The 17,776-nt window shown below is 46.2% G+C and overlaps 1 protein-coding gene across 1 annotated transcript in view; it reads right to left on the bottom strand.

Annotated features, from left to right (window-relative positions):
• The window catches only part of MTMR12 (myotubularin related protein 12), a 73,991-nt gene that overhangs the window by 30,718 nt on the left and 25,497 nt on the right, over window positions 1–17,776 (bottom strand). The window contains exons 4-6 of the mRNA XM_030566221.1: window positions 11,699–11,771; window positions 5,576–5,706; window positions 4,022–4,115 (exon numbers count right to left, since the gene is read on the bottom strand). Of these exons, the coding sequence (XP_030422081.1) occupies window positions 4,022–4,115; window positions 5,576–5,706; window positions 11,699–11,771 (298 nt within the window). The remainder of the gene's footprint in view (window positions 1–4,021; window positions 4,116–5,575; window positions 5,707–11,698; window positions 11,772–17,776) is intronic.

The following is a 17,776-nucleotide window of genomic DNA, read 5'->3' as shown; positions in this document are numbered from 1 at the left end:
CCTTTGCCTTGGGGGATTAGGAAATAGTGGGAGTAGAACCCCTTCCCCCTTTCGTCTTCTGGTACTTCCTCTATGGCTCCCATGGCAAGGAGCGCCCGCACCTCTTGTAAGAGGAATTGCTCGTGAGAAGGGTCCCTGAAGAGGGATGAGGGTGGGGGGATGAAAGGGGAGGCGCGAAGTAAACTGAAGGTGGTACCCAAGTTCCATCATGCATAGGACCCAACGATCTGAAGTTAGCTGGGACCACGCAGGGAGGAAAAAGGAGATGCGGTTGGAAAAAGGAGGAAAAGGATCCTGGAAAATAACTGGTATGCCATCCTCGGGTGCACCTTCAAAAGTTTGGCTTTGGCCCCGTAGGCGGTTTGGAGGGACCCTGATTTTGGCCCCCTTGGGGTCCAGACTGCCGTCTACAATTGCCTCGGCTGCGCCTTCTGCCGAAGTCCTGTCTTGGTCTAGGCGAGGGATAAGGGCAGTGAGGCTGGGGACGGAATGACCAGCGCTGAGTCACCAGGGTGTGCATCCCGAGGGAGCACATGACCACCCTGTTGTCCTTAAGGCTCTGCAGCCTGGGGTCAGTCTTTTCAGAGAATAGGCCTTGACCGTCAAAGGGCAGGTCCTGTATGGTCAGGAGGAAGGCCTGACACCTGAAGCCATGATATTCGCCTCATGGCAACACCTGAAGCCAGGGTCCTGGCTGCGGAGTCAGCAGCGTCCAGGGAGGCCTACAGAGAAGTTCTCGCTACCTTCTCCCCTTCCTCCAAAAGGGCAGAAAACTCTGGGCAGGAGTCTTGGGGAATCAACTCCTTGAATTTCTCAACCGCCGTCCAGGTGTTATAATTGTACCGGCTAAGCAGGGCCTGCTAGTTTGCCACCCTGAGTTGGAGGCCCCCAGTAGAGTAAACCTTGCAGCCCAATAAGTCCATGCGCCTAGCCTCCTTTGATTTTGGAGCAGGAGCTTGCTGGCCATGGCGTCCCCTTTCATTGAAGGATTGCACGACAAGGGAGCAGGGTACACGTACAGGTACTCATACCCCTTAGAGGGTACCATGTACTTCTGCTCAACTCCCCTGGCCGTGGGTATAATAGACGCTTACAGATTGCCAGATGGTATCGGCGTTTGCTTGTATCACACGGATAAACGGCAAGGCCACTCTTGTGGGAGTGTTAGCTGACAGGATATCCACCACCGGGTCCTCTATCTCCGGGACCTCCTCCACCTGAAGATTCATATTCAGGGCTACCCACCTCAGGAGGTCCTGACGTGCCCGCAGGTCAATTGGAGGAGGGCCCAAGAAGGATGTCCCTGACACTGCTTCATCTGGAGATGAGGAAAAGGAAAGGCCAGGGACAAGACGGTCCTGTGTGGGCTCCTGTTCTTGAGTAACATCAGGCTCAGGAGGAACTTGAGAGACTGCCCATTGAGTGAGAGCCTCCTCTGTACCCACAGGAGGGGGGCGGCTGACCGCTGCCTCCGGCACCTGATGTTCCGATGCTGCGGAGCGGGATGGCACTGGAGGCGCACCTTGGGCCTGATGGTATGCCCAGGGTGTCCGGAATGACCACTGATAGGGTCCCTGTTCCTGGGCCTGGGTTTCCTGGACGACACGGCCGGGCACATCTGAGTCACGGTCCTGTGCATAGGAAGCACTGTCCGCACGAGCTAACACAGATGTGTGACAAGATGGCCAAGGAGGAGCTGAAAAACCCTGGGAAGGGTCTCCATCTCTAAATGACCTCTCCCTGTGTGGCACTGGAGAGCAGTACCAGTTGCCACACCAGTACCAGGAAACAGACTGAGACCTGCGACTGGAGCGGTGCCGGGAGGTCGACCAGGATCTGGAGGCTCGACGTCTGGAGCAGCTGCGAGAGGCGCGGTGCTGGGAACAGTACAGGGAGCTGGATCGGTGCCGAGAGTATCAGGCCGGTGAAAGGGACGCTGAGCGGTGCCGTGAGTGCGACCGGTACTGAGATGGACAGCAGTGCTGGGACTGTGAGCGGCGTCGGGACTGGGATCGGTGACGGGACCGAGAGCATCAGTGGGACCGTGATCGTGATCAGTGCCTCTTGACAGTGCCGACAGAGGGTGGCATCAGCAGGGCAGGTTTGCCTATTGATTGAATGACCCTCACCGGCGGTGCCGGGGGTTGAGGCAGCGTGGACTCCGTCAGCGCGATCAGGTCCCTTGCCGTAGAAAAGGTCTCCGGCATGGAGGGAATTGTGAGCTCAACCACGGTGTGTGCCGGGGAGCTTTCAGGCACCGGACTCGACGGCCCTTGCAGGATTGGAGTCGACAGTGCTGAAGCTGCTGGTGCCGCGGCAGGTGTCGGTGCCGGGCGGTCCGGTTAAGGCGGGTGCTCCAACTGCAGTGCCGGTGGCACGGAAGCCGCAGGAGTCTTATGCTTCTTAACCCGCGGAGAGAGGGAACGGTGCCGGCGACAGTCGGTGCCGAGGGGCCTTAGCGGTACTGGCTCGATCCGGTGTTGAAGAGACGCGTCTGCCTGATGCGGACTGTCCAGCACTCAGTGCCAAGGGCGGAGGAGTAAGAGCTGCCTCCATCAGGAGCTGTTTCAGACGAAAGTCCTGCTCCTTCTTTGTCCTGGGCTTAAAGGTCTTACAGATCTGGCACTTATCCGAGAGGTGGGATTCCCCGAGGCACTTAAGGCAAGAGTCGTGGGGATCTCCCACTGGCATCGGCCTGTGGCAGGTCGAGCACGGTTTGAAGCCCGGCGAACCGGGCATGGGCCCCAGTACCAGGTGCGGGGAAGGGGCTAATCCCCGAACCCCTCTCAACTATATACACTAACTATAACAAAGAATGAATAAAACTAACTAAAACTATAGAATTTATTACTATATACATGAGGATTAATAAAAGAACTACGAGTAGCTACGGAGGTGGAGATCAGCCAAGCTGCGCTTCACTGTTCCAATGACCGACATGGGCGGTAAGAAGGAACTGAAGGGCCGTTGGGTCGGCAGGGGTATATATTCTGCGCCATGGCGGCACCTCTCTAGGGGGCGACCCAGCCGACCCACCGAGTGTTGCTAGGGTAAAAATCTTCTGACGAACGTGCACGCGGCACACACACACCTAACTGGAATCGATATGAGCAAGCACTCGAAGAAGAACAAGCCACTCTGTGTGACTTAACCAGATATGGCTAAATAGGAACTTCCAAATTATTTTGCAGGATGTGTTTCACTAATAAATTATACTAATCCAGCAGGTTTACGTTACCATCTGTGCTAGGCTGATCACTGCATCTTTCCTTGATGATTGGGGTGGGGGGGCAGAACCCCTATCCTGGAATAAGGGTGGTTACGTTTATATTCAAATTCTCTTTTGCAAGATGCAAGAACAATTTCACTCAGTACATAAAGTAAGAGCAGGAAGTTATGCTCACCCTTCTGACAGTATTTTAGCCAAAATAGAAAACAGAAGTGCAAAAGGGAAACCTAAATAGCAGTATTTTGTTGGTATCAGGGGAAAAAAATGTATATGCAAAACATTTGCACAAATTGATCATGAATAAGGCTACAATTTAGTCATGGGTATTTTTAGTAAAAGTCACAGACAGGTCATGGACCATGAATTTTAAAATAGCAGTTCTTGACCTGCAAGTTGCAGGCTTTGTGCAACCTCTAGTATTAGCTTAACACTATGAATTGATTCCCCTCATATGCTCACTTAATGAGCCTATGAAGACCACCTTCTCTGGGCTAAAAATTGTATTTAAGTTTCATATTAGATACAAAAAAAACTGACACCAAAAGTCCATTGGGGGCTAGGAGCATGCATCTGGCATGTTTGGAGATTTTAGCAGCAATCTCTAACAAATTCTACTTAGCATGTACAGATGAAAATGTTCAGAGGCTTATAACTCTGCCAAATTTTGGGGATATTATCATGGGTCTAGCAAACTTCTGGGCACTAAAAATCACACGCAAATATAGCCTAGGAAGTAGGAATGATAGCAAGAGGTAGTTACAACAAACTAAAAAAATAAAAAGCAAAGTTTACCTGTATTGGTTGGCGCAGCTGTTGCATAAGAGAACAGAAACAAGCGTTTAAGTAGTTTAGGAGTCTGGCTATGATGAACTATGCCACTGACGATCTAAAAAAGGATCAACAAATTAACATATGTATATATCAAACTGTAATAAAAGCCAGCTGATGCGAAGAGCAGCTGAACCTCAAAAGCAAAGCCAAGGCGAGGAAGAGATTACATATGTTAAACGGACATTGTCAATAAGATTCAAATCTAGCAAGACATTAAAGATCTGATTTAAAATTCAAAAAGATGGCATTGCCTAAGCATCTGTGCGGCTACTATGTCTAGCACTATATTTAAAGGGCAATCCTGAAATCATAACATTACTCCACTTCAATTTTTCTGGAGCCCTTTGGTCAAGATTTATACTTTTTTTTGAAGGAATGTCTTAAGAGTTTAGAAAGATCATTAGGTGAACTTCACCCTAGATTAGGATTCAACCTCAGTATTAGTGGACCCTTTGACACCAAGGTATCCGATATTTCACCTGAGCACACTTCTATGATATTTGTGTGAAACTCCTTTAATACCAGCAGTAGTTGCATGTGTGCATTAAGATAACTATGCTGCCTAGTTACTTCCCTTGTTTGTGTAAGGTCACCCTTGGACATTCTTCATATACACCTTTTGGTGAAAGCCTTTTCAGTTGAAGGTTTTGGTTATTTTTCCATGTTAAAGATCAGAACTGAAATTCTTACAAAGAGAATGTACTTTGATGTGTATAAAGCAGATGTACTGTTGTCAATCAGCCTGTCTCTCTGAACCAAGAAAATTGGAGTTCTACTCCCAGAAGCTACAGTCTCTGTGTGTCTCAGGAAAATTACCTACCCTTGAACATACTGCATCTCCCTAGATCAATATAAAAAGGTATGTATACCAAACATGCTAAAGCTTTTAGAAGTACAGTTAGGTCTGGAAGCAAACTAGCTACATCAAACTGTAAAACTCAACTCAAAAGCCAATTATTAATCAGGGCCTTAAAATTTAAGTTCTAATTCTTACTTCTCCTACTTTCATAATTCAAAGAAAGCCAAATAAATCCTTCAGTGTCAGAAGAAATAATTTGCATGCCAAGTTATCAGAGAATTGTTTATGATGGCTGCTGACATGGCAGCAGGAAGTAAAAAGGTTAGCAAGGCAGTACCACAAGTAAATACAAAGCCAGCTTACATTATATTCTTTAGCTAGACAAGCTCTAGAGCAATTTACGCAGTACTTCCAAACTACTAGAACATTTCCATAGTAAAAGCCAGTGCACCCAAAATTTTAAGTTATTAGATACACACAAAGAAAGATGGTTAAAGAAACAAGTTTAATCAAATCAAAGTGACTTTCCCAATAGTGAATGACTCAAAAGCAAGCTTTGTTGTAAGCGTTTCGGTGAACTGTTCTCAAATCAGTCTCCCTATTCGAGAAATTCTACATTGTTTCCCTGTAATTAAAATATCCTGTTAACATCCCACCCCAGATTTTAAATGGAGGGGCGGGGGAGTTAATCAAATATGTAACTTTGCTATACTTACCCTTTTTACCTCCTCTTCCTTTGTGTACCTCAGACAGAAGTGAAACACTCTAAGATCTTTACAGTAGATGATTAATTTTTCTGGGTATTTTTTCAGTTGTCCAGACAGAGATTTCTTTTTCTCATCGTAAACTACAGAAGTAAAAACCCAAGGAAGAACATATCAATATTAAAAATTCTGGCATCTCTTGTTGGGGTCCCAACTAAACTGAGTCAACATAAGAGTTTTACTAAGTACCCTAGAACACTGACTTGCAGTGCAGACAAACATCTGTACTCACATACTTGTCAACAGTATCTTTACAAGTGATACAGTCTCCAGATTTTGCGCTCTGTCCTAGGTCTCCTCTTTTTCACTCATACAGAGAGAAAAGACAGTTACCTTTTTCATAACTGGTGTTCAAGATGCGTTGCTCATGTCTTTTCCACAATAGGTGTGTGCACTCGCCACGCGCACCAGTGTTGGAAGTTTTTTCCCTAGCAGTACTTGTAGGGAAGCGCCCCTAGTAACTTCTGGAGTGGCACCTCCATGATGTGCTACAAGAGGCACTATGTTTCCCCTCCACCCTCAGTTCCTCCTTGCCAGACAACTCCCGCATTCATTCCCCTCTGTCAGATGTGGAATAGACATTAGCCACACATCTTGAACACCACCAGTTACGGAAAAGGTAACTGTCTTTTCTTCTTTGAAGAATTCCTTATGTGTATTCCACAATAGGTGATTCCAAGCTATATCTGTTGGAGGTGGGTAGGCGTTCACACACTCTCAGGATGGAGCACAGCCCTGCCGAACCCAGCGTCTTCCCTGGTCTGGGAGACAACTGCATAACGCGAGGTGAATGTGTGAACTGAAGATTATGTGGCAGCCCTGCAAATGTCCTGAACGGGGACATGGGCTAAAAAGGCAGCCAATGAAGTTTGCGCCCTAGTCGAGTGCGCCCTCACAATTGACAGCAGAGGGATTCCCGGCAGGTCATAACAGGTACAGATTCATGAAGTGATCCAGTTAGAGTCGCTGAGTGGAGATCGGCTGATCTCTCGTGTTCAGCTGAGGCGATGAACAGCTGCGAAGACTTCCTGAATGGTTTAGTCTGCTCCAGGTAAAAAGCAAAGCCCATCGCATATCCAGCGTGTGGAGGTGGCACTCCTCACTGGACACTTGGGGCAGAGGACTGGTAGGAAAATATGCTGACCCATGTGGTAGGCGGAGACCACCTTTGGGAGGAACGAAGATGTGGGTGGAGCTGGACCGTATCCTTATGGAACGCCACATATGGGGGCTGGGAGGTCAGGGCCTGGAGTTCTGAGACCTGCCTAGCCGACATGATCAATCCACCCAGTAAGTGGTAGGCCTGTAGGCTTTACAGAAGTCCCACAGCTTGAGGGCTTCCAGACAGAGGGCAGAAGATCAGGCCCTGCCTTGCCTGTTGATGTAAAACATGGAGGCCATGTTGTCCGTGAGAACCGTGACCACCCTGCCTTCCAGGTACAAGCAGAAGGCCACTCATGCCAGCCAGACCGCCCAGAGCTCCTTGATGTTTATGGGGAGGGCCAGGGGGTCCTGTGCATACCACAGACCTTCTGTCTGAACATCTCGCACACAGGCTCCCCACCCCAGGTCCGATGCCTCGGACATCAGTTCCATCAATGGGGGCCTGCTTCTGAACGGAACTCCACGGAGCATGTTCCACAGGGAGGACCACCATCGAAAGGAGACTATCACTAGTTTGGGCACAGTGAAGACCCTGTCCATCCTGTCTCTGGCCTGGGAGAATACCGAGGTCAATCAGAGCTGGAGGAGTCTCATCCTGAGTCTGGCATGGCGAACCACATATGTGCATGCTGACATGTGACCCAAAAGCTGGAGACATGCTCTGGCTGTTGTCACTGGAAACCTTGTGCCTGTGTCGATGAGCCCTTTCAGGGTCTCAAACCTGTCCGGTGGGAGGGAGGCCTTGGCCAACGTGGCATCCAGGACTGCCCCAATAAACTCTATGCATTGTACCGGGACTAATGTGGACTTGGTGTCATTTATCAACAGGCCCAGAGTAGCGCATGTGGACAGAACGAGCGTCACGTGATCCTGCACCTGCAACCGGGAGCTGCCCTTGATCAGCCAGTCGTCCAGATAAGGGAAGATCTGGACCCCCCAGCACCTGAGGAAGGCCGCCACCAAAAACATATGCTTTGTGAATACCCTGGGAGCAGTGAACAGGCCAAACGGGAGGACCATAAATTGGTAGAGTTCCTGTCCAATTGTGAAACGGAGGAAGCACCTATGCTCATCAAATATATGGATGTGGAAGATCGAGGGCGGCTTACCAGTCCCCGGGATCCAGGGAGGGAATGGAGGAGGCCAGGGAGACCATACAAACTTGAGCTTTACCATGTACTGGTTCAGGCTTCACAGGTCCAGGACAGGCCTGAGCTCCTCTTTGGCCTTTGGAATAAGAAAACAGCAGGAGTAGTACCCCTTGCATTAGAACTCTGCTGGCACCACTTCCACTGGTCCTAGGCCAAGGAGCCGCCCCACCACCTGCTTGAGCAGGGCCTCATGAGAGGGGTCCCTCCAGGAGGGACAGGGGCGGAGCATAGTTGGGTAGGGTAGAGGTAAACTGGAGGGTGTAGCCCTGGGAGATGGTGCTAAGGACCCATCGGTCTGAGGTCAGCCGCAACCACTCCTGGAGAAAAGCATACAACCAGTTGGAGAAGGGAAGCTTTATTGTGGGTGGATCCCTGATGTGAACTGGTAGGTTGCTCCTGGCATACTGTCAAAACTGCTATTTTCCCTGTCTGTTTGCCCTTGGAGAACCCAGGCTGGGGGGCAGACCGAGACTGTCTCTGCTGGCGCTGGGGGACACGGTGCGCTTTGGGACCACTGTGCTGGCTATGAAGCCTGGTGCCACTGCACCTGCTGTGGCACCAGAGTAGCAGGCTGTTTGGCCTGGCTGGCCTGACCCATCAATGGACAACTACGAAGGGAGGCCGGGCTGATGTACAACTTGCCACTGTCCCTGGACTGGGAGGAACGATGGTGCCAGGAGCGGTGTCGACCACCAGACCATGATCCCGACGTGAAGGAACGGTACCGCCGGTAGCAGGTGCACCACGATCGACTCCGGTGGGCAGATCCAAGACGGCGCGGCACCAGCAATCGACACTCATGTCTGTGGGAGCAGTGCCATGGTGGGGTCCTGTAGCAAGACGACTAACAGGAATGGTGTTGACATTTGTGTTGTGACTGGCTATGACAGGCCCTCTGAGACGAAGACCTTCGGTGGCATCTGCCTCGGTCCTGTCGGTGTCCGCTCCTCGAGGCAGAGCAGTGCCTGGAGTCTCTGTCAGTCAGAACCCAATTACACATCCTGGTAGGGGTCGACAGCAACTTGCGGGGACTAAACATGGGACGGTGGCTGAGCAGTGAACGGCATCGGGAACATTCCCTCGACTGTGCCCGGTACCGAGTCATGGGCAACTGTGGAAATCCCAGCAGTGGCTTGCCTCTGGATTGCAGGGCCAACACTGGCAGTGCTCTTGGTACCGGTATGGATAGAATGTCCTGGGCTGCTTGCAGAGCCTCTAGCGTGGAGGGAATCCGGACATCCAGGAAAGCCTGCTCCAAATGGGCCGGGTTATTCCACTTGACCTGAGTCAGAGGCCTAGAGACTGATAGGGATCGAGGACTGCCCAACATGGATCTAGCCTCTCCCCAGCCTTGCTCCAGTGTCATGGCAGAGATGGTGCCGGGCAGGGGTGGGGAGGGGGAGGGGGAGGGTTTGCCGCCCACCGACACCACGGTATCTGGTGCCTACTTGGAGCAGTGCGCTGGAGTTGAGGACAACGCCAACTCCATCAAGATGGCCCGGAGCCTAACCCTTCTCTCTCGGTCCGAGGCTTGAGCAACTTGCAAATCTTGCAGCAATCACTGAGATGGGTGTCGCCCAAACAGCGTCAACAGTCCGTGTGCGGATCACTCACTGGCATTCATTGCCTACGACTGTTGCACAACTTAAAACGCAGAATGCAGGACATGCCCCAGCCCGCATGCACTAACTAAACTACTATAGCTATTATACACTGAACAAACAACAGTTCTGGGGAAAGAGCTGCAGCAAAGCTGGAGCAGAGCAGTTCCGAAGCAACTTCACTGGTGGCAAGAAGGAACTGTGGGTAGGTGGAGCACATTGTACCCCTTATATTGCGTCATGGAAGTGCCACTTCAGGGATCGCTAGGGGCACTCCCCTATGGGTACTGCTAGGGGAAAAAACTTCCACGATAGGTGTGCATGCTCGCCATATACCCCAGTGTTGGAATACACATGACCAATCACTTGAAGAACTGAGTTTCTGGCTGCAGTTTTTAATTCTGACTACATGGTACATTCCTTTGATATGATGAACAGGGCAGAGGCTTCTCTTACGCTGTTCACTGCTTTATTGGCTGCTTCCCACAAGCAGTTAACCGCTGTTCAGCTTGGGCATTAAGTTGCGGAAGAGAAGACAGGGAAAGAAGCCCACCAAGTTGCCATGGGAGCAAAGACGACTTTACTTGTCACTTCAAATAAAACCATGATAGCATATAGGCTTTCCTTGAAGATCATCCAGAAATTGGGTGGTTTTATGGGAAACCTATGGGGCCTAGGGGAAACCTCCACTGGTTCAGATAGAATTTAAAATTATCATAGGGTGCTTATCTGAACTAAACTTCCGTGCCCACACAGCCACCAGTCTACCATTTTTCTTAGTTTGCCACATTTAGCATCAATCATCATCAGGTATGCAACACTGCAAAACCAAACATGTAAGTATTGATACATTGTTCCTCTGATATGGATTGTAACTGATTGTCCAGTAGAGAGCAGATCTTTAACACCACACTAAACACTGAGATGAGGTTCTGATAATTAAAATATGTTTTAAATTAAGTTCACCAGAGTGGTCACAAAGCCCTCCAGATCCTTCCCTTGCTTGAAGGCATATAAGCAAAGCCAACTATACAGTTGCATCAGTGACCAAAACCACAATCTCTTATGCCACCAGGTTCTGTTCTCTCTCAAGGCTATTCCTTTCTCCTCCCCTTCTATCCTAACCCAAACAACGAGTTCATAGGTACCCTTTCCTACTGTCCTCCAGACTTCATTCCTTCCACTAATGCTTACATCCTACTGCTTACAAGTTCCGAGACTACCCTTTATAGTAGTGTTAAATAAAAATTGAAAACTAAACTTGAGACTTTTTAATTTAAGTAAGCTGAACCCAGTATTTGGTACAAATTTCTTATTTTTCCTTCCTCTCCATCCCTTTTTCTAACATTCAGATAATGCTGAAAGGAATTTTTTTTTATTTTGAGATGGTACTTCTCTAGAAGTCCACCACAGAAGCAGGAAGTAATCACTTGGCAACTCAATATTTAAATTGCTCTGATGTGACATTACCCAGAACCAATAAAGTGAAGCACTTCTATATCTCCATGCATCAAATATACTATAGTTGCTTAGTAGGTGTGGGAATTGATGTGGTCCAGTTTTAACCCAATATGTTACTGGGAGCACATTGCCAAGAATCATGATATCTCCCACTTAATTTAACTTTCAAACTGGCCTAACCAGATATGTAGACAAAATGTAGATTACTTCCAATTTCATCTACCAGGTTAAAGAAGTGGGTAAACTATCAGGATAGCCTGAATCAAGGAATTTTTAAAGCTATGCAAGACCTGTATCACACCTTGACTTATGTGGCATTTTGGGCTCAATCTGTTCAATCTAACCTTTACTTGAAAAGACAGGACATATGAACGTAAAAAATAAACCCATCCATGTTTCACGTCATTATTTATTCCAAGTTAAATGATGAAAGTTACATTGCAATGCTAGTTATCCTAAATAGATAAATTTGTAAACCAAGAGCACCAGTTTAAAAAGTAGAGAGTCCAGGTTTTTAAAAAGGTATTAAGGCATTGCTATAACACCTAACTAATTTAGGAGCCTAAATCTCATTTTCAGTCCCATTGACTGTCAATAACTAAATACTTTGAAAAATCTGGGCCCATGTCTTTAGAGTTACGTGGAATGTAAGGCAGAAAGGGGAAGGCGGAGGGGGGGAGATGGGGAAGCTAACCTACCTCCATAAATGTGGTCTATACAATGCAGAGTTATGTCATTTTCTCCTATGATCTTATTCTTAAATTCTGGCTCCTATAAAAAGACAAGACATTTCATGTTATACAAAATTCCTGTCAATAAAGCCCATTATAGTCAAACTAAATAATGGCACCTTCTCCTTTGAGAATTATATCCTATGTATTCGGTAAAGATACATTTACTTTAGTGACAAGTAAATATCTATTTACTTAGTGGCTTTTCAAAGCAAGAGTAGGAGATTGAACTAGTTTGTATTGCTCCAAATTGTTTGGTAGTTTTCAGTTATGTAACATCTGAAAAGGCAGGCAAAATCTGGTCTGCAGAACTCGTTATTGATAGTGATGTGAGTAAGAAAACCCAAAGTGGTTGTCAAATCTCACACAAGTTTGCAGGGTTTATAGTTCAAGAGTTTTGCTTGTCAATCGAGCATATTTATTACAGAAATCAATTATACAAACTTGAAATTAAATCATGCTAGCTTTGCAGTTACTTTTTAGACTAGAACTTAATTTTCAGAATGGGCTTAATCTTAGTCTGATGTATTGCCATGTAGATCACGTGTAATATACTACACTACTACAGGAAACACACACTACACACGAGATTCGAATCTTGCTTCAACGAGTTTAATTCATAAAGTTAACTGTACATAATTTTGGGGGGAGGGTTTGGCTGAGTAACAGATCTAAAATAATCTTGGGTTTCTGTTCTCAGACACCAACTCAGTGCTTCAGTTCCTAGATTAACCTCAGACTATTTGGAAAAAAAGTAAGTCATTTTGTTCCAGTGCCACTGAAAAACACTGCTCTGTGAAACCTGCTTAAGTTCAGTATAATTTTTAAGTCACTTTGACAGATGCATTCTGTTGCTTCTATATATTAAGCATAGCAGTAATTAAGTTGATTTTTTTTGGCATTGACTGTTACAGGTGTGAGTCTTCCAAATAAATGTTTTTAACTGTACTAACTTTAAATTAAAATTTGATTCCCCCCCCCGAACTCAATTGCCTAATATGTTTAATTTAGAAGAGACACTGAACATATGTCATGCAGCTATTCACATTCTAGAGATGCCTAATATTCCTACCAGATTCCAGGTGACAAAAAGTTAACAGTTGAGATTTTCAAAGCCGATATGGGATTAATTTATTTGTATTGTTGGAGCACTCAAAGGCTCAAAGACTGCAATCTCATTGTACAAACACAAGGCCATCCCCATTTTGAAGAGCTCACAGTCCAAGTAAACTAAGTTATAGGGAAGTTGTCAATTCTCTAGACTATTTTGAAGCTCTCCTGGGCTGGAGGGGGAGAAAGAGAATAGGAAGAAGGGTGTAAACAGCCAGAATTACCTAGCTTCAATCAAGGCTTCTCCACAGCTATGCAAGACCTTTTCAGACAATACCTTGATTTACACATCTTGCAAAGGATGGTGCAGTGGTTGAGGCACTACATTGGGACTTGGGAGACCTTGGTTCAAGTTCCTTGCTCTGCCGCAGACTTCCCACATGACCATAGGCGAGTCACTTAGACCTTGTCTACACTACAGACTTTGGTTGATGCAAGTTACATTGGCCTACAGGTGCCAAAGCCTCTATATCGCTCATGCATTTGCATATTTGGCTGCTTATGGCGATGCAGCAGGTACTCACCAAGAGCACTTAGGCTGATGTAAAGCACTATGGGTAGGTATCCCAGTATGTCATGTGCTGCCATCTGGCATGATGCCTTTGGGGACATTTTATAATGCGTTGAGAGACAGAGAGGGCTAGCGCTGGAAGGTCAGACCTCAACATGCAACTTTCTCTATCCCATAATATCATCCATATGCCATAATTTTCACACTTTATATTAGGGCTGTCAAGCAATTACAAAAACTTAATCGTGATTAATTGCACTGTTAATAATAAAATCCCATTTATTTAAATATTTTTGGATGTTTTCTACATTTTCAAATATATTGATTTCAATTACAACACAGAATACAAAGTGTACAGTGCTTACTTGATATTTATTTTTGATTGCAAGTATTTGCATTATAAAAAAAACAGTATTTTTCAATTCACCTAATACAAGTATTGTAGTGCAATCGCTATATCATGAAAGTTCAACATACAAATGTAGAATTATGTAAAAGAATGCATTTAAAAATAAAATGTAAAATTTTAGAGCCTACAAGTCCACACAGTCCTACTTCTTGTTAAGATAATAGCTCAGACAAACAAGTTTGTCTACATTTGCAGGACATAATACTGCCCAGTTCTTGTTTACAATGTCACCTGAAAGTGAGAACAGGCATTCTGGTGGCACTGTTGTAGCCGGAACTGCAAGATATTTACGTGCCAGATGCACTAAACATTCATATGTCCCTTCATGCTTCAACCACCATTCCAGGGGACATGCATCCATGCTGATGATGGGTTCTGCTCAATAAGAATCCAAAGCAGTGTGGACCAACATGTTCATTTTCATTACGAGTCAGATGCCACCAGCACAAGGTTAATTTTCTTTTTTGGTGGTTCAGGTTCTGTAGTTTCCACATTGGAGTGTTGCTCCTTTGAGACTTCTGAAAGCATGCTCTACACCTCATCCCTCTCAGATTTTGGACAGTAATTCAGATTCTTAAACTTTGGGACAAGTGTTGTAGCGATCTTTAGAAATCTCACATTGGTACCTTCTTTTCGTTTTGTGAAATGTGCAGTGAAAGTCATTCCATTTAAGAACACATGTACTAGGTCACCATCCAAGACAGCTATAACATGAAATATATGGCAGAATGCAGGTAAAACTGAGCATGGGACATACAATTCTCCCCAAGGAGTTCAGTCACAAATTTAAGGCATTTTTTTTTTTTTAAACAAGCGTCATCAGCATGGAAGCACGTCCTCTGGAATGACGGCCAAAGCATGAAGGGGCATACAAATGTTTAGCATACCTGGCACATAAATACCTTGCAAAGCTAGCTACAAAAGTGCCATGACAATGCTTGTTCTCACTTTCTGGTGATCCTGTAAATAAGAAGAGGGCAGCATTATCTCCTGTAAATGTAAACAAATTTGTTTGTGTCAGCGATAGGCTGAACAACAATTAGGACTGAGTGGATTTGTAGGCTCTGAAGTTTCAGTTATGTAACAAAAAAAATAACAAAAACTCTACCTTTGTAAGTTGCACTTTCAGGACAAAGATTGCACTACTGAGGTGATTTGAAAAATACTATTTCTATTGTTTTTATCATGCAAATATTTGTAATAAAAAATATTTTAATAAAAAAAATATACACTTGGATTTCAATTACAACAGAGAATACAATACATGTAGAAAAAACATCCTGTTTGAGACATTTCAATTGGTATTCTGTTTAACAGTGCAATTAAAACTGCAATTAAATGCAATTAATTTTTTTTAGTAAATTGCGTGAGTTAACTGCAATTGACAGTCCTACTTTATATTTAAAATTGCCAGTCTTTGGTCTTTCCCATTACTGACAGAAGCATGGAGCCTGCAGAGCTCTGCACTATTCTCATTCTTACAAATAAAGGAGGCATAATTCTCCTGTATTTGCAGACCCATAGGACATGATGATTTATTGGAGGATAGTTTGCTGAGCCACACAGCAGAAAACAAACAAACAAAAAAAAAGACCAAACAAATCAAGGTTATTGGTAGCATTCATGCAGCAAGTGCAGATGGCGAAGCACCACCTCTAGGCATGAGACACAAGCAATGACTGGTGGGATTGCATCATAACATAGCCTTGGAATGCTACGCAGTGGCTGTCAAATTTGAAAATCTGAAAGGCCACATTCCTGGATGTGTGCGCCAAGCTTGTTTCACTCCTCCAGGGCAGACACACCAGAATGAGAGGAGCCTTGACTGTGGAGAAGCAAGTGGCAATCCCACTCTAACAACTGGCAACACCACAGAGTACGTGAACAAAAAAGGCTATTTTTCTAGGGTTATGCAAGCACTGGTGGATCACTGGGGGCACTTCCCTAACCCACCCATATTGATATCAGTGAAGGCCCACTACACACCTTTAAGAACACATATAGCTCATTATTAAACAGGCATGTCTGCAGCTCAGCACAGATCTCTCACGCTCCCTTGCCTTGTGGTATGTTGTTACAGCTCCTTCTCTTTCATGCAGCACTGCAGCTGATGACTGCTGTACCCCTTTGCCTACAACCCCAGGCAATCTGACTGCAGAAGTCTACATTTCTACTGTTGGTCCATAGCTGTGCTTGCATAGCCTCTCTCCTCCCACAGGCCCAGGAGATCCAACACCTCCTGTCTACTCCAGGCAGAAGCACAGCTAAGGTATGGGGCCAGCATGATTGGTTGGCTAACTGCCCACAAAGGGGAATAATCATGAAAGGCATTTCAAAAAATACATGCTGGGAGTTGGGGAAATGGTGAGGGGTAAGGGAGAAGGCTTCCAGTTTCCATGACCTCTGGCAGTGGAGTTCACAACTGTTGCGCTGTGGAACAGCTGCTGAACAACTGTCAGAGTTGACACAGGTCATGCAGTGTTTACCTTCATGCTGCATTGACCTCAGTAGGTTGACCAGGGCTCCATGCTATTCAAGGAGGTGGTTACAACACAGTAAAACAAGGTGCTTACATCAACAGGACACGAATTTGCATGCAGGCACATGCACAAATAGGTTGATGCAAGACAACTTATGTCAAGTTAACTTTGTAGTGTAGACCAGGCTCCTCCAAGCCTCAGTTCTGCATCTGTACATTGGGGCTAATACAGCGGTCTCAAACATGCAGCCTGCGAGGCTCTTCTGTGCAGGCCCGTGCCTCCCCGCCCCTCTGTCTACCTTCAGGCCAGGGGTGGGCAAACTGCGGCCCATGCGATTGTCCACCGTGGCGCTGCAAGCCCCACACTGCTCCCTTAAGCCCTACCACCCCGGAGCTGCTCTAGGTAAGTGGTGCTGGGCCAGAGCTTGCACCCCACACCCCTCCTGCACCCAACTCCCTGCCCTGAGCCACCTGCAGCACCTCACACCCCTCCTGCACCCAACTCCCTGCCCTGAGCCCCCTGTTGCACTCCTCCTGCGCCCAACTCCCTGCCCTGAGCCCCCTGCCACACCCTGCTCCCCTCCTGCACCCCCTAGTGACAGGGAAGGGGCAGCGTTGGGGTGGGAAATTTGAGGAAAGGGGTGGAAAGGAGCAGGGAAGGAGTGGGAAGAAGCGGGGCAAGAGCAGGGCCTAATGGAAGGGGCGGGGCCAGAGGCAGTGAGGGTGGTGATGTCAGTGATGTGGCCCTTGGGCCAATTCACTAGACCTCATGTGGCCCTTGTGATCATTTGAGTTTGAGACCCCTGGGCTAATAGCTCTGTACCTCACAAGGGTTTGAGGATAAAAAGACTGTGGGGCATTCAAACACTACTGTAATGGGGCCAGATAAATAACTAAGACTAGACTTTACATTACAAGTTGCATGGAACTAAATAAAGATGTATTTTGTTTCTAACTAAAAAGAGGTGTTTAAGATTTAATTAAACCAGTAAAAGCCCTTGTGTGGACATGCCTAGATTTAAACCTGACCTATAAAGATTCCTTACCAACTCACAAGGAATGGATATAAACCAGGTTTAAATTTGTTAAAGAGTGCCCACAGGGGCTTGCACTGATCTATTCAAAAGAACGCTTTTAGTCAAACCCATCCTCACTTGTAATAAAAATAGACTCAATCTTTTCCCTAAAACTTAGGGGTATAATAAAATAAAATGCATTATTCTCAGGAACAATTTTCAATAGTGTGGTAGTAGTTCTAAAACAGACCACAAGAACTAGAGACTGAGATTTCACCTAGAAACAGGACAGCATTAGTTTTATCATAGCACTCTGTTCTGACTCTTTGGGACATAACCATTGGTACTTTTGAGGAGAAAATTGTGACCTCTCACAGAAGAGATGGACTCAGGAAATAAAAGTTCTCTGTCATGACTGCTGTTGCTACTCATTAAGTGCCTCAGAGGGTCCTCTGGGGACAGTGAGCGTACAAACTGGGTTTAGTGAGTTTGTAGTGCTCAAGGCTTGCTACAAAGCTTT

This window comes from Gopherus evgoodei, chromosome 6, assembly GCF_007399415.2.
Source record: "Gopherus evgoodei ecotype Sinaloan lineage chromosome 6, rGopEvg1_v1.p, whole genome shotgun sequence".
Lineage (NCBI taxonomy): Eukaryota > Metazoa > Chordata > Testudines > Testudinidae > Gopherus > Gopherus evgoodei.
This window is presented reverse-complemented; position numbering and strand designations above follow the sequence as displayed.